This window comes from Canis aureus, chromosome 14, assembly GCF_053574225.1.
Source record: "Canis aureus isolate CA01 chromosome 14, VMU_Caureus_v.1.0, whole genome shotgun sequence".
In the NCBI taxonomy this organism is placed as follows: domain Eukaryota; kingdom Metazoa; phylum Chordata; class Mammalia; order Carnivora; family Canidae; genus Canis; species Canis aureus.
Window position 1 is genome coordinate 45,643,450 of NC_135624.1, and position 21,888 is coordinate 45,665,337.

Here is a 21,888-nt window from a genome sequence, read left to right on the forward strand (position 1 = left end):
ACATTTGAAATATAGCAAGTGTTAAGCAAAGGTAATCTTATTGTTGTTGGTTTTGTCATTGTCATTGCTAGTGTCGATGCCTGAAGAAGAAATACCACACTTTAGTATAAAATACATGCTAAAACAAGCAGTAATAACAGCGATCTGGGCCTCATAAAAATGTGCTACTGGAAAAAAGAACATTAACGAACTCTTGAATAAAATGGCAATTAAAACATTAATGAGGACTGCAGTTTTATTAACTCTTCCTTCACAATTCCTGCATATTTTAGGGGTTATCTTAAAAATGTGAATTTTACAACTTGTTATACTTGGTGACTTTATCATATAAACACTAAGTATAATGCTGAGATTATAAAAATTATTTTAACCTGATCTTAAATTCTTCCTAATGAAAATGTTTGCAACAGTTTTTCATCCTACATCTTGAAATAGATACATTTCAAAGCTATGAAAGTTAAATATTGTATGGAAAAGATTTTAAAAATTAAACACAAAAGAGAATTTTTTTAAAAATTTGGACATATATTCAAATCCATTTTATTTTGAAGGGAATGTAGAGTCTAAACCACTACATATTAAAATTCAGTAGATGTAAAAAGTAGCAAATAATCATATTTAGTGATATTTTAAAAAGATAAATGCATCACACAAGTCATAACATTAGAAACAAAATGTGCAGCCTGAAGATAAGGAGCAATGCCCTAAACACAAATAAATTCATGACTCCACTTGCCTGGATGTATCATAAAAAGCAGAAGCAGTATATTATTAAATGTTAATGACATATCTTTTGAGCTTGACACTTGGGGATACTTGACTAGACTCTGAAATTTTAGTGGAGCAGTAAAATTATGTACAAAATGAGGCAAATTGGTATTCATTTCCTTGTCACTTAATACTTAAATAGCACATGTTCAAATGCTAATCAGAGTGAAAAGTGAGTAAAATACAAGTTTGCTAGTTGGCAATTTCAAGGTTATATGGCACAAAATGGGATCCATATATCACTGAGCTCTGACATAAATAGGAAGACGGTATGTTTGTTGGAAGATATCAATTGTGCATGAGAGGGATGATTAAATATTAAAGTGCCCAAAAGTGAGAAAAACTGCAAGCGGTTCATTTTAAAACTGGACTTATCCCTGGTGGTCAAAATCATGGAGAGCTTCTATCACAGTGACCCTTTAAATTGACAATGTTCCAGTTTCTCGCTGCCCCCTTCAAAACACCACAAGTTCGTAAAGTGAAAGAAGCTACACTCTAATGAATGATGGATGTGAACAGAAATAGACTTTATAGGTGCTGAGAAAAATATGCCAAGAGTTGACATGGTAGCAATAAAATAAAATATTTTGACACATAGAGAGTGACCTGGAAACCACTAAAAGATTAATCAGAAGAATATACACATTCCAAACCTTATTTACCTGAAGTGCAACTATGTTACTCATCTTATAATTCCTCAAGAAAAACTCCCATGGCCCTCAAAAATAGCAAACATTGAAAAAAAATCAGTTTAATAGAAAAAGAAACTACACAACTGAATAGAATTTTCTTTTACTTTAAATGATATCATTTTGAGAATACACCGTTTTGTCATTATTTGAAAAAGTCATTGTGAATATAGCTGAACTTAACAATATGAGAAATTGATCCCGTTCTCATTATTAATGACACATCTGTCTGGTTATACATTATTTACATATTAAAAGTTTATTTATTTAGTATTTGGTGGGGTAGGCGCTGAGGGAGACAGAGAGAAAATCTCAAGTAGACTCCCTACCCAGCATGGAGCCAATCATGGGGCTCAGTCTCATGACCCTAAGATCATGACTTGAACAGAAATCAAGAGTCAGATGCTCGACCAATGGAGCCACCCAGGTTCCTCTACATTATTTCTATACTAATAATACAATTAAGTATACAAAATATATTTCAAGGGGCAGCCCTGGTGGCTCACCGGTTTAGCACTTCCTTCAGCCTGGGGTGTGATCCTGGAGACCCAGGTTCAAGCCCCACATCAGGCTCCCTCCGCCTGTGTCTGTGCCTCTCTCTCTCTGTCTCTGATGAATAAATAAATAAAATCTTAAAAATATATATATATATTTCAATATACACTATATTTCAATACACTAATGCCAAATAAATATTAAGTAGTAAATAAAACATTTCTGTACAAATTATATTTAGGTGTGACATTATGATTATTATTTGTATCACATACTAATATCACTAAGGTTATTAAATATTAGTAATGTGAATATCAAGCATCATTAGGTCATGTTATTGATATTTACAAAATACCGATGAATATTACTGTTATTAACTTCCCATTTAAAACTTTGCATTTGAGAATACAAGCCTGAGCACAGGTTTTCTCCACTCCACCTTTATAAAATCCCATTTAAGTATAAGTCAGGATTTCAAAAACTACAAGCACATCAGTGTTAAAGCAGACATGAGGTGGATCTTGGTGAACTGAGCAGCCAATCAGCATGTCAGAATCTGAGCTAAGTTTTTGAAAGACAAAGAACAGGTGAAAAGGGGCCAAAAGATAAAGTAGACCAAAGGAAGCCACATTTCAGAAGAGGCTCAGAAAATGGAAACGAGAGAGTAGGAACCATCATTCCTATCCAAGACACCTCAGGAGCACTCTAGTGGAGGACAAATGGGAAAGATAAGCAGGATGGAAGACATGGCATTACTTAAATGTCCATCTCCAGTAGCTACAGCTCCCTGAATCACTGCTCCTCTGTGCTTGTTAGAGAAGTAGAGAAGCACAGGCTGGTGTCTGCTCCGGTTCAGAACTCTGTAACTGCTTTAAAATAAAACCAAATAAATAAACTCATGCCACTCCGGGAGGCTAGGGCTCCGGAAGGTGATATCGGAAGGTCCTAGTGATACCTTCATCATCACTTAGAGTGTATGTGTGTATGTTTAGAAGCAATAAGATGTCATCCTCCCCGTCCGCACACATAAAAGTGAAACCCAACGGTTGCACACTCTACAGTTACAGGCCAAGCTTGCAGGGCCTATTGGAGAAAAATCACCAAGAACTTTCAAAGTAAACTAACAGTACAAAAGAAAAACATGAAGGTGGCCACCTGGAATTACTGATTCTAATCATTCTGGAAAAATAAAGGAATATTAAACTTTTGAATTGGTTCACTTGGAAATATTTAAGAGATATTGTGTCCACTTAAGAAAAACAGGTGGGAAAATAGAAAATAAGAACTCTCAGAAATTCAAGAAGTTGTTGCAAATTAAAAAAAAAAAATCCTAAAGCATTGTCAAATAAAATCTTGAGGAAGTTACCCACAATATATAGACAAAAAATACCTCAATAAAAAATTAAGATAAAAAGAAAATCTGGAATATGTGGATAATTAACCAAATAGGTCTAAAATCCATCTAATAAGAATTTTGGGGAGAAAACAGGAATAAATTGAAATAAAGAATCAAGAACATTCTCAGAAATGAAAGATAGAAATATTAAGCAATGAGAAAATGAATAAGGTCAAAAAACAAAAAGTGTATCGATCCTTAAGAAATTTTAATACCACGCAGAAAGAGATGAGGATGAACATATTCAGATAAGAAAACAAAAAGATTTTCTGACAAAGAAATAATAATCAGATTGGCTTTGTAATTAGTGATAATAACGAATTTAAAGTAGATATTTAAGTGTATTACTTAACATTCAAAAATTAGCCAATATTTATTAAAGGTAAGATAAAATATTGGAGGAAAGAATAAGGAGACAGTGAGAAAGCTGTATTTTCCCCCTTTATACTAAAGAGCTATAACTATTTTGAAATTTGATGCTTTAAGAATCAGAAATATAATGGAAATGATCATCAGAGGAAAAGATGAGAAAAAATGGTTAAAATGTGGCTAATTCTGAAGACTGTGAGCCAAGGGTTCGGGGCAAAGAATTTATTCTTTTACATTTTGCATTGCATGATTTGCTCATGTGTTTCAACCGTGTATATATATTACTATTAAAATTAACTTTCTGAATGAGATTTTTTTGTGATTAATCTGGTCCTTTTCAGCTGTACCCATCTATGATGGTTTTAGTAGGAAGAGAAATATCAAGGAGTGTTATTTGGAAATCAAGGTCAAAAAAAAAAAAAAAAGAGCCCTTGTTGGCGGTACCTATCCCCCTCTAGAGGAGCAGTGTATGACCACTGTCACACGTGAAATTAAGTGGCTATTCTCTCTGTTGAAAACATCGCATATCCACTGACTCTTTACAGTTATTTAAATAACCTTGTATTTCACATCCCATCGATACCAAATGAGCCCTCCTGGAAGCTTTCCCAAAAACCATTATAGGAAAGAAGAGTTATAATTTGTGAAACTGTGTATTGATACAGATTTTCATTATTTCAGGATCCTGAAAGCTAGACAAATGTTTATCCATATAGATATGAACTAATTGAAAGCAAGGTCCTTTCTTTGCAGAGAAGGGGCTGCAGGTTGGGGACCGTTGGCAAAACAAAATACCCTGGTTCCTGCTCTCAGCAATATATTACTTCTTGAACTATTCCAGTGTTTTCCAAATTTATCTCCCTGTCTGTTTTGCCAGTCAAATGTATATTCTGTGCTGCTTCTAATTATTCTTCAGAAACATACAAATGAATATGTTACCTTGCTTTTACAAACGTGGCTTTTTTTTATTAAATTATTTTTAATTGGTGTTCAATTTACCAACATACAGAGTAACACCCAGTGCTCATCCCATCAAGTGTCCTCCTCAGTGCCGGTCACCCACTCACCCCCACCCCCCGCCCTCCTCCCCTTCCACCACCCCTAGTTCGTTTCCCAGAGTTAGGAGTCTTTATGTTCTGTCTCTCTTTCTGATATTTCCCACACATTTCTTCTCCCTTCCCTTATATTCCCGTTCACTGTTATTTCTATTCCCCAAATGAATGAGAACATACACTGTTTGTCCTTCTCCGATTGACTTACTTCACTCAGCATAATACCCTCCAGTTCCATCCACGTTGAAGCAAATGGTGGGTACCGTGGCTTAACATTGCGGACAGTACACAATGTACTTTTTTTTTTTTTTGAATCATAGTACTGGAGACTCTACAACTTGGCCAGAAACCACTTTTCTAACCTCAACTCAGGTTATTTTCTTTCCTAAAATTCTTATGTTCTAGATCAGCGCTGTCCAATCCAACTTTCTGTGGTGATAAAGACGTTCTATCTCTGCATGGTCCAATACAGAAGCCACTAGTCACATGCAGCTATTGAGCGCTTGACATGTGACTAATGGTACTAAGACACTGAATTTTAAATTTTAGTTCATTTTAATTAATGAAAACCAACCCAGCCATATACAGTTAGTGGCTACTGCATTGGGCAATACAGCTTAGAACACAAAACAACCTATATTTTACTCTCATAGGTAAGACTCAATTTGGCTCACCTGGTTCTTTCTCTTAAATGACTTTCTAATTTGTTCTCCTGAAATTTGCAACTTATTCCTCAAAGAACTACTTCAGTGATTTTTCTCTGTCAAATCCCCTTGGGAAGAATAAGTTTCCAGCTTTTTGAACGAATTATCTACACTTGAAACGAAAGGAAGCCACCCTCACTCCACTGTGGCTCACATGGACATAGCCTCTTCTTGGTGTTTTGTGCGTAAGCCAATGTTTCACAGACTGAACCACATAGTGTCTTACGACATCCTCAGTGCAAAGCTCAGGCTTTGCGGTACCTATCTCTATTTCAATACAAATATCTCCTTTAAAAATGTTTTTTATTGGGGCATCGGGGTGGCTCAGGAGGTTAAGCATCCAACTCTTGGTTTCTGCTCAGGTCATGATCTCAGGGTCCTGAGTTTGAGCCCCACGTTGGGCTCCACACTCAGCAGGGAGTCTGCTTGAGGATTCTCTCCCCTGCCCGTCCCCCACTGTGCTCTCTTTCTCTCTCTTTCTCAGATAAATAAATCTTTTTTAAAAAAGAAAAAAGAAAAAATGTTTTTTAAAAATTCATATTCATTGTAGAAAATATTCTGCTTCAGAAAAAGTATTTGAAAGTGGTCATTTACTTGAGCTAATTCCCCTATAGTGTCTTTGTTTAGTTTTGATTTTTAATCTATATTGTTCTTTATGTATAGTATATATTTTTTATAACTAGATTTAAAGATAATGAAAGCAAAGAACACATTCTATTTTGTTTTTCTCTCCAAAGTGCCTTGTCTATGTTTGGTGAAATAGACTTCCAACATTGTACATTTTAACCAGATTATGAAGAAGTTAGTCTGTCCTCAAATGGGTAAGACAGGACCCTGATGTAGGTATGTATAACATGGTTTTCTGAGATTCCTAATCATCTATCAGAGGAATATTCTTGTTTCAACGTGAACTGCTCTTTAGTTAATAATAAATGGCTTACCACAGTTACATTTTTATGACCTTTATCTGTCTCATAGAGTCTTGATTCCATGCAACATTCTTAACTTCTTTGATTTTTTTTAAAAAATATTGACATAAACATACCCCGAATCATATTTTTGATGAGTATAAATAAAAACACAATAATATGTATGAGATGGAAATACGGGCCAAATTAAAATGTCATTGATATTCACAATAAAAAAATAAAGAAGGAGGAAAGATATGGAAAAAAGATCAAAGGAAAGGAGGATTGAAGGAAGAAAGGAAGGGAGGAGACAGAGAGAGAGAGAGGGAGAGAAAGGGCCTAATATATCACATGTAAAGTAAGAAGCAATTTTATTTATATTTTTTAAGATGATTCAGTAAAGCAAGCTAAAAGTCTACTGTGTCCAAACATGATCTCTTTTTAAAATAAATTGGAATACTCTGGGATATTAGTTAAGCAGTCAAACCTAAAGAAGGGGATTTGGGTTTTGCTTTATAACAGATGTCTGGATCTTTGAGTGACTCTAGTTAAGGTCTTTGGTTCTGACCCGACTATTATCCTAAGTAGTCTAGAGAACCAAAGGAAGAAATGCTAGATTTTAAACTACTCAGAATTGTGAGCTTATGGGAGAAAGTGTGGATATGGAAGGAAGAGAAAGAAATAAGGAGAAGGAAGAGAAGAGGAAGAAGAAGAAGGCGGAGTAGGGAAGGAAAGTGAGGGAAGAAAGAGGAGGAAGAGGAAGAAGAACAATAACAATAAGGAAACATTTGAAAAGGTGTAAAGGCAAAGACCCTGCAAGATTTCTGGGTCTAGGCCACCTGGGTGGCTCAGGGGTTGAGCGTCTGCCTTTGGCTCAGGTCGTGTCATGACCCCGGGGTCCCGGGATTGAGTCCCACATCGGGCTCCCTGCATGGAGCCTGCTTCTCCCTCTGCCTGTGTCTCTGCCTCTTTCTGTGTCTTTCGTGAATAAATAAAATCTTAAAAAAAAAAAAAAGATTTCTGGGTCTAGGTTGTGCGATTGATTGTGTTGGCTGGTAGAAGAAAAAGCAGACTCCACCAAACCATTAAGGAGAGCACTTGAGGCAACAAGCAGAACTGTTCATTCTTCATAAAAGTGCATTCTGATTCACTTGATTAGCAAGACCAGATGGCTGAACACTGAACCAAGCGGGGAGTCAGATTTGATTACTGATCCCAGTTTTTCAATCAAAATGTCATTTAGTATTAAAAGAGCTCATACAGGGATCCTTGGGTGGCGCAGCGGTTTGGCGCCTGCCTTTGGCCCAGGGCGCGATCCTGGAGACCCGGGATCGAATCCCACGTCGGGCTCCCGGTGCATGGAGCCTGCTTCTCCCTCTGCCTGTGTCTCTGCCTCTCTCTCTCTCTCTGTGAGACTATCATAAATAAATAAAAATTAAAAAAAAAAAAAAAAAAAAGCTCACACAGCACATAACTGAACAGAAAGGAAAGACTATAAGACTTGATTTGGGCCTGAAAGTAAATATTTTACGTGCCCAGGTAGTCGGTTATCTATACCAATTTACCTTTCAAAGTTTAGTGTTTCAAAGATCTTAGTTGATTTTTATTCCATATTTTTGTTAATTTTTATTATTTTGCTTCCTGGGCTTGATAAATATTTTAAATAGCCTATATATATTTATTTTTTTTCTTAAATAGCTATTCTAGAACGTTGCCTAGGACATGGGTGTCCTTAAATATTTAGTGAATGAAAGATTTAAAAACATCATGATTTTAAAGTTTGCACTCCAATGCTTAAGCTTCCTGAGTAAATGTGGCAGCCAAACTGATTAGCTATAGTCCCAGAGTAACCACTTGGTTGAGTGTCTTTGATAATATAATAATAGTACATACATCATACGTTCTTAGAATGAAATTAGAGAATCTATGTGAGATTGTACATTTCCTGATTTTATTGACAATTTCCAGAAGTAGAATTTTCAAAGTAATAATTGAACATGGCTGTGGATGAGTAAATAATGAAGTGGGAAATCCGGAGAGGATACATGGATTTGATTCAAGGAAAATTAGTCGAAAACCTGCATTCTTCTTTACCTAAAAATTTAGCAAATGGATATTAATGTTGACATCATTGACCTCTGATGGTTTCTCCGTTCAGAGGCTACACTGTGTCCTACACATAAGCTAAAATAACTCAAATTGAGAAAGTCACAGGCTAACTCTGCGATGTGAGTTATCCAATGTGTACTGCCAGCAATGAGCTCTGCTCTCTTGGAATACTGTGGGAAGGCAAATACACGTAGGGTTTGGTCCTTGGAATATAACATGAAAAGTAAAATATAATTTAAAAATATGTCAAAGTTGTAGAAAGAAATTAATGAAAGGTGGGAGGAGGGAAGAAAAGCACTGCATCCAGAACTTATTAAGTTAGGAGCTAATATGGGAAACTCCATGCCCCATTCTATACTCTCTATGGTAGGCTTACAAGTTTGCCACTCAAGCAGAGCTATTGTACCCAGTTCTCATTTATTTAGATATTTTGGAACAAATCTGCTTTGAAAATCTTTACTGGAATCAGCAATAAAGTGCCCTTTGGGTCAATATTGGAGAAACGCATGTTTGCTTTTCTGAGTCCTATGAGAACAGGAAAAATAAAGGAAGGATTACAGGTCTGGCATATAAAAAGGCCTGGATATGAGTCTTGGATTTTTCACTTCCTACGGCTGTCCTTGTGCACATTCCTGAACTTGTTCGCATAGGAGTATAAATGAAATCATGCATGTCAAATACTGGGCATACTCAGTGACTGTTGGATATTCTTTATGGTTGTTATAATTGCTATTATGATAAGAGTTTATAATTGACTTCCAACACTTAAGTATCTTAGAATTAACAGAACCAGTTCTAATATATGAATTTAATGTTCCGTATGTTGAGGTAGATATATGAGAAGGATGGGGGGAGTGAGAGCACACAAATATACACAAACCCAAAACACTCAACAGCTATGACTTTCAAACACGGCTGAACACTAACATTAAAGAGGGTTCTTCATCTCTAAAAACGAAGTGATTTTGTGGGCCACCTGTTGTGAGAGCCCAAATCCTAACCACCCCCCAAAAATAAAATCAAGAAGATATCTTAAATATTTTTTTAGGCACAAAGAATCTACCACTTGAGGTAAATTCCCAGCATAAGAAACCACTCTTAACAAGGGGGAGCCAAGGGTCTTTTCTAAGGGGAACTATTAACCTCCTTTTCCTGGTGGGCAAAGACCTCACAGTCACTGAAACCTCCGGTTTCACCTTCACATGATTTAGGCTTTGTTAGAGAGCCCCAAGACTCTCTGTCCGTCTAAGCAGGCATAACATGAGTATTCAAAACAGTATCTCTAATAATGAGTTGCTGTTTATAAAAATAGAGATTTTTAACATACCGAGCTTTTATTCTTTAGCTTTCTGTTTCTAGTGGTCTTTCCCTTTTTGTTGCTGGTAAAGTAATGCAAGGTGCCATATTCCATCAAGGCTGCAAAGACAAAAATGAAACAGACGGACACAAAGAGATCCATCGCAGTCACGTAGGAGACCTTAGGTAATGACTTCCTGGCGATTGTGCTCAGGGTGGTCATGGTCAGAACTGTAGTGATACCTGTGGGGGGAGAGGGGAAAACATATATAAAAAAAAATAGCATCCCATTTTTATTATTTCACCTGGTTTGGCAAGGTTGGGAGCAGGAAGAAATAGTGGAAACAAAAGGATATGATTAGTCATGATTTACAGGAAAAAAGAAAAAAAAAATGACTGGTAACCATAGCTACATTCTGTTCAATGGGCTCTTTGTGTCCATAATGAGTTCTAATCGTCTAAATCTGTGAGCTACAAATAGCTGACTCCCCACGCCCATCATTCCATTCCTCCAGCCACAGACCCTCCGATTTTTAGCTGGCGTGACACTGCGTAAAGAACTTGGCCACCTTCTCTCAGCTATGTGTGGACTGGACACAGGCTGAGATCTAGCCAAGGAGAAGTAAGTCACGGGTGGAAACCGGGTCCAACAAATGGCAGGAAAAATGCAAAAAGGGAGTCCAAAGTTTCAAATTCCAGGGGTGCCTGGGTGTCTCAGTTGGTTAAGCCTTGGCCTTAGGATTGGGTCATGATCCCAGCCCCAAGGCTGGCTCTTTGCTCAGCCAGGAACCTGCTTCTTCTCCCTCTCCCTCTGCCTCCTGCCTCACCTGCTCTCTCTCTCTCTCTCTATCTCTATCTCTATCTCTCTCTGTCAAATAAAAAATCTTTTAAAAGGTTTCAAATTTCCAATTGTGAAATCAACAACTCATGAGGATGTAATGCAAAAAGCATGGTGATTATGGTCACGAAGACTGTGCTGTATATTTAAGTCACTGAGAGTAGATCTTCCAAGTTCTCATCACAAGAAAATAAATTCCATGACGATGTTTATTAACTCTACTGAACGGTGGTGAACATTTTACAAGATACACAAATATTGAATCATTATGCTCTACTCCTAGAACTAAGATAGAGTCAAGTGTATCTCAATAAAAATAAGAGATGGCATCAGAGAGACAGAAAATGCCCATCTTTCCCTCTTCCTCATAGCTTTCTGCTGGAATCCAATGGCCGGAGCACCAAGAGCCACCTTAGCACCTTAGATAATCGTGAGGATCAAGGTCATCCACCACACAGCAGGAAACTAGAGGGAGCCCGAGCCCCTCAGACTGCAACCCCTGGGCTTCTCACATGAAGAGCAAATACTCTCCTACCTAATTGAAGCTACAGTGATTTTCGGTGTGTTTTATGCCACACACGGTTAAAGTGGATCCAAACTAGTACAAGTGTTTTTCTTATATAATAACTTGAATTCAAGCTAATTTTTTTTTTCATCTCAAAGTTTAAGCAAAAAATTATGGGCAAGAATATGCCCATAGAATACTTAGGCACAGAGAAAACCTTCATATTTTAAAGAATTCAGCATATAAAATTGGGTATTTTCATTTTTTATTTATTTTTTCTCCCTGGGCCTCAGCCCTGTGTATGCATCTCTGCGCATGTCTCTTTCTCTTTAGTCTTGGCTTTGTTGTGGTTCTTACCACTGCTGAACCCCGAACTCACCACTGTACGTCCCATATCCCTCCTTACATACGCTGCTATAATTCTCATTCTGTGTCCACCAGATATGGCCCCATGAGTGGAACTGCATACTCTCCAAAGAGTGCTTACTATAATGCCAAATTCTTTTTAATTTGGCCAATTACTTATATAGTGGCAACATCTGTGATGAAAAAAATAGGGTCTCTTTGAAATAGTAAGAAATATTTCTTGGGCAGCATGGGTGGCTCAGGGGTTTAGTGTCGCCTTTGGCCCAGGGCGTGATCCTGGAGTCCCAGGATCGAATCCCACGTCAGGTTCCCTACATGGAGCCTGCGTCTCCCTCTGCCTGTGTCTCTGCCTCTCTCTCTCCCTGTGTCTCTCGTGAATAAATAAATAAAATCTTAAAAAAAAAGAAATATTTCTTTTGAGTCATGCCCTGATAATTCCTCTTACACACCCATCTTTTCTACTTTTAACATCACTTAGGATTGAAAAAAAAAAAGTGAAGATGACAGAGGTATGATGGATTGGGAGTCACGATGGCAAATTTAAGTTCAAATTCTGACTCTTCTGTTTGCTCTGTGACCTTCAGGAGTTTCTTAACTCCTCTGTGCCTTTCAACTAAAAAACTGACACAGTAATATCTTGCTTAGTACTTATAATAAATTTATACATAAGGTATTTATTTATTAGCTCTTAAGGTAGGTACTTAAAATATTGATTTTATCTCCTTCTTTCTAATAGCAGCATCACAAAGCTCTAATTTCCCCTCTAAGCAATGCTTTAGTTGCATCTCATAAATATTTATATGTTAAATTCTAATTAAAATTCAGTTTGAAATATTTTCTAATTTCCATTTTTGACCCAAGGGTTATCTAAAAGGTCATTTTAAAATTTCCAAATAGGTGAAGATATTATTACCTATATTATTTATATTAATTCTTTAAAAAAAATTTTTTTTAGAAAGGGGGAGGGAGATAGAGACTGAGGGAGAGGCAGAGAGAAAGTCTCAAGCAGGCCCCTCGTGGAGCCCGGTATGGGGCTGGGCCCATAGTCCTAAGATTATGACCTGAGCCAAAAATCAAGAGTTAGACATTTACCCAACTGAGCCACCCAGGTGCCCCTATTTCTATTTATTCATAATTCATTTCCATTTTGGTCAGAAAATATAGTCTAGAAAATTTTGGTCTTTTGAATTTTATTGAGATCTGTGTTAATGCTCCATATGTACTTGAAAATACAGCTGTATTTTGTATTTTGTATGTATTGAAATGTATGTATTTTGTATTTTGTATGTATTGAAAATACATCCTGTAGTGAGGTGTAGTCCTCTAAAATAGCAATCAAGCCAAGTAGTTGATAATTTCATTTGGATTTTCTAGATCTTCATTGGCTTTCTAGATCTTCATTGGTTTTCTTTCATGCACTTGTTCTATCAATGAGTGAGGAATGACATTAAAATATCCAAAGATGATGACAGATTTCTTTTTTTCTCCTATTATCCCTGACAATTTTTTGCTCAGGAATTATTTTTAAGCCAAATTACTTTTGGCTTAAAAATTACAATTATTTTTAAGCCAAAACTGTAAAGGCTAGGTGTAGGGCAAGTGCTAAATGATTTCCATGAATAAACAGATCTTTCATCTTCCTCACTTTACACGTTTTTTCCCCCTGGTAACTTATTAAATCCCAACATTACTGTACTCAGGCAAAGGGAAATTTCCGAACATAATCCTAGCTTCCATACTTATATCCCAATTGACAAAAAAAGACCATGTGTGTTTTGATTTCAATATCAATGGCTGCAGTAAAATCTTCTACATCACATGAAGAATAAAATCCAAAGCCCATAAAATGACTCACCAAAACCTACATGATCTGACTACTAGCCACATCTCCAATCTCATTTTCCATCACTTCTCAGTCAGTTCTAGCCATAATAAAGGTTTTTTTTCTGACCTTCAAACATGATGGAGAGGAAGATCCCCCACCTCCCTTAGGACCTGGTGGTTCTCCATGCCTGGCCTGCCTTTCTACCAGATATCCACCAGCCTAGCTCCCATGCTTCACTGGGTCTCTGCTATTCCTCTAAGAGGCGAAGCCTGAGTCCATGGGATAAAATACCAAACATCCTATCTACCTACACCCTCTGTCATTCTCTTATCATTTCTTTTGCTCTCTCTTCATAGCCTTTATTTCTCACCGATGTTATATACTCTTTATATTTGTACATTACCTGTACACTACACCCCACCAAAACATAAATGCCAGGAACATAAGGATTTTATAGCTACTGTTAACACCGAAGCACTTAGAACACTGCTTAGTTCATAAAAAAAACATTTAGTAGATGTTTGCTAGAACACAATGTGGAATAAATAAGCTCAGGAAATTGCTCTTCAATGACATATGTGGATGGATGGATGGATGCATGTGGGTTTTTTTGAAAATGAAATAATTTATTTGAATAGTGTTTTAGGTTCCAAATGTATTCTTCACTGTAATTTCATTTTATTTTAGGTTTCAAAGCTTAGTTATAAAATATTTTATTTGTATATTAGCATTCTTTATGCTTTCAATGCTTATTGCATTCCCTACCCTAATATCCCAATCCCATTGCCATGTCAGCTCTCAACTGGTTAGTTTTATATTCTTTTAGGGACTGTAAATTTGAAAGCCATATAAGGAGCTGCTTATGTTCTTATATAATGTGTGTGTATATATATAATATATATATATATATATATATATATATAATATATATGTGCATGTGTGTGTGTATTTATGTGCATATACTTGTTTAAAAAATATCTTGAGCTCCAAATATATATGGCCCACAATTAATATAAAAGATATTCTTCAAGTTAGATATGGCTATGGCTTATCTTTATAGTTGGTATGCTAATATTAAAAATATGAATTCATGTAAATGTGTGTGTATTTATGTGCATATACTTGTTTAACAAATATCTTGAGCTCCAAATACATATGACCCACAATTAATATAAAAGATATTCTTCAAATTAGATATGGCTATGGCTTATCTTTATAGTTGGTATGCTAATATTAAAAAATATGAATTCACGTAACAACACAATTTCACAATTGGCTATCTTCTTTCATGACACTACGGCATGGCTTTTGGCTTCATACAAATAGAATGGGAGAAATAATCCATTCAGATTTTCTTTGGGAAGAAATATGAGAATAATGTTTAAAAACAGAATAGAATATTTAAGTAATACTCATGGTAGGATACAAAGAATCTGAAATAATTTATTTACTTCAGATCATAAAATAACTTGAAATAATAATAATAGTTTAAATAGGAAACAAAACTCAGGTGTTAGTACATTTTATTCACTGGCTATATCTACGCTTCTCTTTATACTCCCATGGGGACTGCAGTTTCAAGTACAGAGCGGGGTTCCTCAGGCTTTATCTTGCCACTTTTATGTGATTTGCATTTTACTGCATTTATTACATGGAATTATTCACCAGCTATCATAGAAACCACATGAAAACCTCATTGTTGAAAACAGATTGTGCCTACTTTTTATTTTTTAAGATACAATTATCAGTAGTGTGCTTCATATCACTGCTCTTGGGAATGGAATTGATCAATAAGTTGTCTTTGTATATCAATACATAAATGGACGTTATTTTCTTTTAAACAAATGTACAGTAATTAGACATATGTTCTTATATGATTTTGACTATTGCAATTGATTGCTGAAGAAAGAAACCAAAAGTCTATTTTCTCAAGTATGAATTACAAATTACCCTTTTAATCAGTGCTATTGTACAGGCAACTCTCAAAATATTCAGACTAATTACACATTCTATAGATTACAGAAGCCCAGAAGTTTCTTGTCCCTTTCAGTGACTTGCCCTTCTGAAAAGTTCACTGTTGATTAGCACCATTGTAAGAACAGGAGCTTTCAAAGCCTTCTAAACACACATCGGTCAATAAAAGCTGGCTATCAGTGATTCAGCTAAAAAATAATATAAAACCTTGATGAGAAGTGATTAAAAATATAGACCAAATTGAGATTCAGGTATTGTGTGTGGTTTTGCTTATTAATTCTTGCTGAGTATTTATGTTTTTTCTCTTTGAAATCCATTAGCAGGAAATATTCTTAAAAAATTCTGAAGTTTTAAATTCTTTGTGATTCTATTTCTTACTTGTTTTTCATATACTCATTTCAAATATTGCACTAGAATATTTTTAAAATTTTACTTGATCGTAATGTAAAGGAGTATTCTAATATGTTCAACTCTAAACTTTCTTCACATTATTTCAACAGTCTCATGATATTATAGCATAATATTCATATCATACCAAGTGATGTTCTTGCAGGTACAGCATCTTTATTGATCCAAAAAGACACCCAAGAAAGTACAACTGTCAAAATACATGGGATGTAGGTTTGAATAGTGAAATATCCCATTCGTCTGCTCAGGTCAAAAAAAATTGTCATGATAATATAATCTCCTGGAAGAAAAAAAAATTATTTTTGCTATTAAATATATAAAAGTACAGATTCCAACTTATAAATTTAAATACAAAGTCATCTGGTGTTAGCATCATTCACTGATTGGTGTTTGTTTCCTTCTTACCAGAGATTGTGTGAGAAATTTCAGTCGAGTTCCGTAACCCTACAAATGCAAACTGATATAATCTCCAGTATTTAGGATCAGCCACTTCAACAGAAGGTTTTTTCCACTTATACTCAATTTCATTTTTAGGGTACCCATCTAGGTAAAAGTTAAAATAAAAATATATAGATTAGCAAGATCTAAATCTGTTACTGTTTCAATACCAACATTATTCAAAGACAAGTTCTTTGAAATGCATTGTTGTGTTATAGGATATATCAAACACAGGAAATATAACATAAAATATGTGTATACACTATATAAAAATGCATAGTTTAAAGTCAATCCCATAGTGATTAAATAATGATAATCCATGAAACTGCACTTAAATAAAAAAATAAAATCATGCTGGTGTCCACCCCAATCTAGTATACACTCTCATAACCAGAGGTAACCACTGACTTGATTTCTACGATAATCTTCTGTTTTTGTTATAGATTTTCTGATATGCATATCTGAAACATATAGCAAAATTTAGGTTCTTTTTTAATTTTACTTGATTATTGCCATACTAGAAACATTACTAATCTTATTATATTATATATATATTATATTAATAAAATAATATGTAATGTAATATACATTATGAAATAAAATATTTTACTTCTTTCACTATGACATTTGCAATAGTCATTCATGCTAATGTATGTAGCTTTAGTAAATGTGTTCCATTGTAAAGACGTGCTGAAATTTATCCATTTTACTGTTGTAGACACCAATAACATTTCTTGTCAGCTATCATAACATTGCTACTAGTAACATGACAATACGTGCCTCGCAAAATACATATATGCAGGTTTCTCTGGGATATATACCTAGGTATGGGGTAGCTGAGGTCGTGGATTGCATGTAATTTCTACTTTATGAGACAGGGCCAATCTTCTTTCATAAAGAGTATACAATAAATTCAAAGTATACCAATACATTCTCTTGCCAGCCAGAGTGTGAAAGTATCCTTGGATCCATATTCTCATTTAACTTGATGTGGACAGCCTATTTTTACTGGTATGTAAGTGTATTTTATTTCACATATTCCTGATTACAAATGAAACGTAGTAACTTTTTCATATATTTATTAGATTCTTAGATTTCTCCTTTGGAAAACTGCTTTGTTCATCACCTATTCTTTAATTGGATTCCCTCCCTCTCTCCCTTTCTCTCTCTCTCTCTCTCTCACTCTCTCTCTTTTTCAGTCTGAATAGTTATATATTCTGAATACTACATCTTTGTTAATTATTTGTGTTGAAAATGTTTTTTTTTTTTTTTTTTTTTTTTCATCTTGGAAGTTACTTAGGATGGAGCAAGGGCTTTTCAGAGTAATCAAGTGAAGGAAATTTAAGCTGCAAATTCGTGTGAAGGTAGGGTTGTAATTATATACTCTCAAGGAGTTATTTCATCTTGGTATGCTGATTGCAGAGGCAACTTTTCTTTTAGACTTTAGTGGTTGTGTGTGTGTGTGTGTGTGCGCGCATGTATGGGCGTGGGGGGTGCTTCTTCATCTTATCCTAAGCGTCCAGCCTTTGTAACCCAGCTGTATGTGGAAATTATGTTCTATTAGAACATAATCCACAACGCTGTCAAAGTCAAAGCTCAAATTTACCTTGTTTGGCAAATGTCCTCAGGTTAAAACAGATTATAAACTTCCTTTCTGGCTTCATTTTTTATGCTTCACTTCCTTCCTAGTGATTTCACTCACATGTTTATGAGAAGATTTTTAATAACATGATGTCTTAAATTATTTTCAATGGAAGAATTGGTCTACCACGTTATAGGAACAGAATTTACCAATAACTTTTAAAATTTCCAAAACATATCATTTTGTACCAGGATGTCCTCATCAGCCATTCAATGAAATAGCTGCCATCTCTCCACTAACCAACCTATTTAAGCATGTCTTCTCTCTTTTTTTTTTCATGTCTCCTTTCCTCTTCTATAGGGCTCTAATCATCCTACTTTTCCATATTTTGTATTTTTTAAATTATTATCAATGCAATATAATCATAGTACATAGGAATGTGGGCACAAATAAAAATAGTGAGCTTATTACTTAACTACTCTAAATTTCATGATATTGACTTTTAAAAAGGGGATATATTGAAATCTTTTGGATATATTTGTTGTGAAATATCAAGTATAGAAACCTTAATTCCCTGCTGGATCCATGTAAATACTTTAAAAAGTTAGCTATGATTATTATGTTTATGTCAGTAATAACCAATTGCTTTCACAGAGATAGATTATCAATTTATACCAAGGACAATCAAAGCCAAAGAGATAAATTCTCTTAATTCTCACACAAAGAATTAAGTCAGTGTCTAGAGGCAAGTACAATAATTGCTACATTTTCAAATATTTGCATATCAACTATTCATTGAGTGCTTGGATTAATCAAGTCTTTGTTATGATTTGGGTGTTTTATTCATTGAAAAGTTAATGTTAGAAAATTAAACCAGTAGATAAATTATAAATTTGAAAGGACATTTTAATGAGATAAAAATCAGTAAGAAAAGTCAAGAAAATCATCAATAAAAGCAACAAGAGATATTTGGGGATTTTGTAAGTGAAGAAGCAGGATACTTGTGAATACATAAAATTTACAGTGAATAGACTTTAGAATTTGATATCTAAGATACTCAAATTTCAATAGAAAGAAAATAGCATTAGACAGTTTGTGTATATAGGCAAAAACATTTTTAAAACTCATTTTACATGTTTTCTTAAGACTTGCTCAATTATCTGTTATCTAGAAAAACATTTTTATAAAAATCTATGTGAACATGTTAGTAAATATGAATTAAATTGATATTCATATAGAAAGGTAATAATTATTTTCTTGAAACAAAATACTCTTTATATTCAAAATATTTAGCTTTAATCATTTCTCTGTGTTTCAGTCTTTCTTTTGAATAAAATAAGCTTATTTCTACCTTGGCTTTTCCAACTCATTAAAGTCTTCTCAAAGATTTGCTATTCATGTAGTAAATATTATTCACCAAACCAATCTTTGAAACATATTTTAAAACCCAATGTAATAAAGTTAAACCTTGCCTCAGGGAGATGAACAAAATTTGAAGCAATATTTTATTCATGGCACTGTTAAAACATTTGAACAGAAACCTATCTTCAGGACTACTTTACTTAATCAAAATAGGAAAAAGGCACTTGGATTAAGCCAAAATTTGTAAGGAATGATATAATTAAAAATATACATTTACTATATGCATTTATTGTCAATTTTAATTTAAAAGCAAGAAACAAATACATCATTTGTAATTATTTTATCTGAGAGATAAACATAATCCACACTTATTAAAATTATATAAATCATATTTTATCTCATTTTACTTTACATTTTTAAATAAACAGAGTCTGAGGCTAAAATTCTATGAAATTATCACATATCTTGTTACTTACAGCTTGAAAATTCCAGTGGACAGGAATGTTCATCCATAGGAAAGTTATGAAGCTGAAGATAACATTCCGCATTAATTGTCAATCTGTTTAAATGAAAAAATAAATATTAAATAATAAGATATAATTTCAATCATTAAAAATCCCTTGTCTAATTTTCAGGAATGATTTTGGCCTACCATAGTAGACTGTGATCTATTAGAAAATAATAATAATTGCAACCTCTCAAAGTTTTAAAAGTGGTAATATCATAATATTTACAATATTGTAATATTATAATAGAATATTGTAATATTCTAATATTCTCCTCTCCAGCCAACTAAGCTACCATCCTGTACATTTCAGTTTAATTTCTTTTCAAGGTAAGAAATTTATACTTCAAGACCACAACAGACATTGCACATGTATAGAATTAACAATATACACGGTTAAGCACGGTGATTGTTTTCTCTTAAATTTTCATGAACTTCTTTTCATGAAGGATGATTCTTAATAAGATATGTTAGGATTTAATGTTCAAGACAATGAATTAAATAAACTTGAATATCATATACATCAACCTTTGTTTAATGCTTTCTTGAGGATGTTTTACTACATTATTGAAAATTTTAGAGCAGGACAGGCTCCTAGAGAAAATCTAAGTAAACCATTTGCATCACAGGTTTATAAGTTAGAAAACATCATGCTCACACCACATCCTCTTATGCTTCAGAGGAGGCAGCTATCAAGAGGTTTTTCTTCTTTGCATTTAGTCCCTTCCATACACTAGTTACTCTGAGCTTAAAAAAAAAAAAAAAAAAAAGCTTCCAAAATATTCCACCATTTTAGATTTTAGTGGATGAAAGGAACTCCATATTTCTGCCTTTGTAAAACTGAAAAAAGAAAATTTGTAAGTTGATCAAGTATTAGTACGGAAAATAAATAAGAGCACCTATCTTTTAAAAAATAGTATTACCTTAGAGTATATAGAACTCGTCCATCATTCCAAATTCGAAGCAGACGGTTAGGAGTTGTTATCCAATGTGCATCAGATTTTCTTGAGTTTCGGAAGAAAGTGTCAGGAATCCAAATTTTTCCTACCATATTACTGTTAAGCATAAGCACTTTCATGGTACTGTTGAATTTTAAACGACTGTCAAACCAGGTTTGGGCAAAAATTATATCTATTGTGTATTCCTGAAAAATAAAAAGAAGGGTAACAACCTATAATAGTAAAGTCACTATTTTAGATGTTTTCTTCAGATGTTTAAATTTTTACATTATAAAGTTTCTGTAAGTAAATAGCACCAAACTCGGTCTTCTCAAATTAAAAAGAGTATGCCATTATCTTAACCTTCTTCTTTAAATGGTTACCTATGTCATACAAAACAAAACCCAAAATTTCTAGTAATAACTGCTTCCCAGTGTGGCTTTATAATTGTTCTGTATATTTTACTCGAGATTTTATAATACATAGGATATAGTCATTCAATATAAAAGCAGAGTATCTTAATGTTAACAATTAATTTTTGTGATATTTATACAGAGCTGAAGTTAAAAAAAATCACAAACAAGCACAAAATCAAGATGCAAATACTCATCAAGTTATATGAAGAGCCTTATATTATGTCTTTTGTCCAAAAAATTAATTACAATTACTTAGCTCCACTGTTTTCAAATGTTTTGAAGCAATCACACACATGCACATCCCCCCATGAAGTGCATATAACATGCCAAGCACTATGTTGAGTTTTGCATGTATCCTGTCATTAAATCCTTACTGCAACCGTGTGAAATATTACTGCTACAATCTTTATTTTTAAGTCACATGTCCTAAGCAATGCAGAAGTAAAATAATTCTCCCCCATCACAGAGGTAATTAGGCAGTTGATAAGGAGACTGAGCCACCACAGGCTGAATCCCAAATCCACATCCACAACCACCTCATATAATGGTGGTCCTAGTGGAGCCCGATGGGTGCAAATATGAGAGCACAGGCTGGGCCCGTTATCAGCAAGCATTGCATGGTTGAGAGAGAACCCTCAAGGAAGTGATTGTATCCTGAAAAAAATGCCTGCCAAAGTATAGGCATTAAGATTGATTTAATAAAAATTAATGAAGAAGAATGCAGTAATCGTCAATGCTATTGAGGAAGGTGATCATAGGCACGTGTGTGTAAAACTTTCATATTAAAAGAAAAAGAAAAGAGTAAATTGAAAAATATGCAGTATTATGTGAGTTACTTGTGGTGGGAAATATCGGTTGCTCACGCCTGATAGAGTGCCAGCAATTGGCCAATTTACCTGGATGGACATATTAGTTTAGAGTTTGAGAAATGAATGAAAATCTGAA

General features: G+C 34.4%; 1 protein-coding gene across 3 annotated transcripts in view; it reads right to left on the reverse strand.

The window, feature by feature from the left end:
* GABRG1 (gamma-aminobutyric acid type A receptor subunit gamma1) overlaps positions 1–21,888 on the reverse strand; it is a 79,515-nt gene that overhangs the window by 6,747 nt on the left and 50,880 nt on the right. For all 3 annotated transcript variants that reach the window (XM_077847898.1, XM_077847899.1, XM_077847900.1), the window contains 5 exons: positions 20,513–20,733; positions 19,561–19,643; positions 16,108–16,245; positions 15,830–15,982; positions 9,818–10,029 (listed from right to left, as the gene is read on the reverse strand). In XM_077847898.1, the coding sequence (XP_077704024.1) occupies positions 9,818–10,029; positions 15,830–15,982; positions 16,108–16,245; positions 19,561–19,643; positions 20,513–20,733 (807 nt within the window). The remainder of the gene's footprint in view (positions 1–9,817; positions 10,030–15,829; positions 15,983–16,107; positions 16,246–19,560; positions 19,644–20,512; positions 20,734–21,888) is intronic.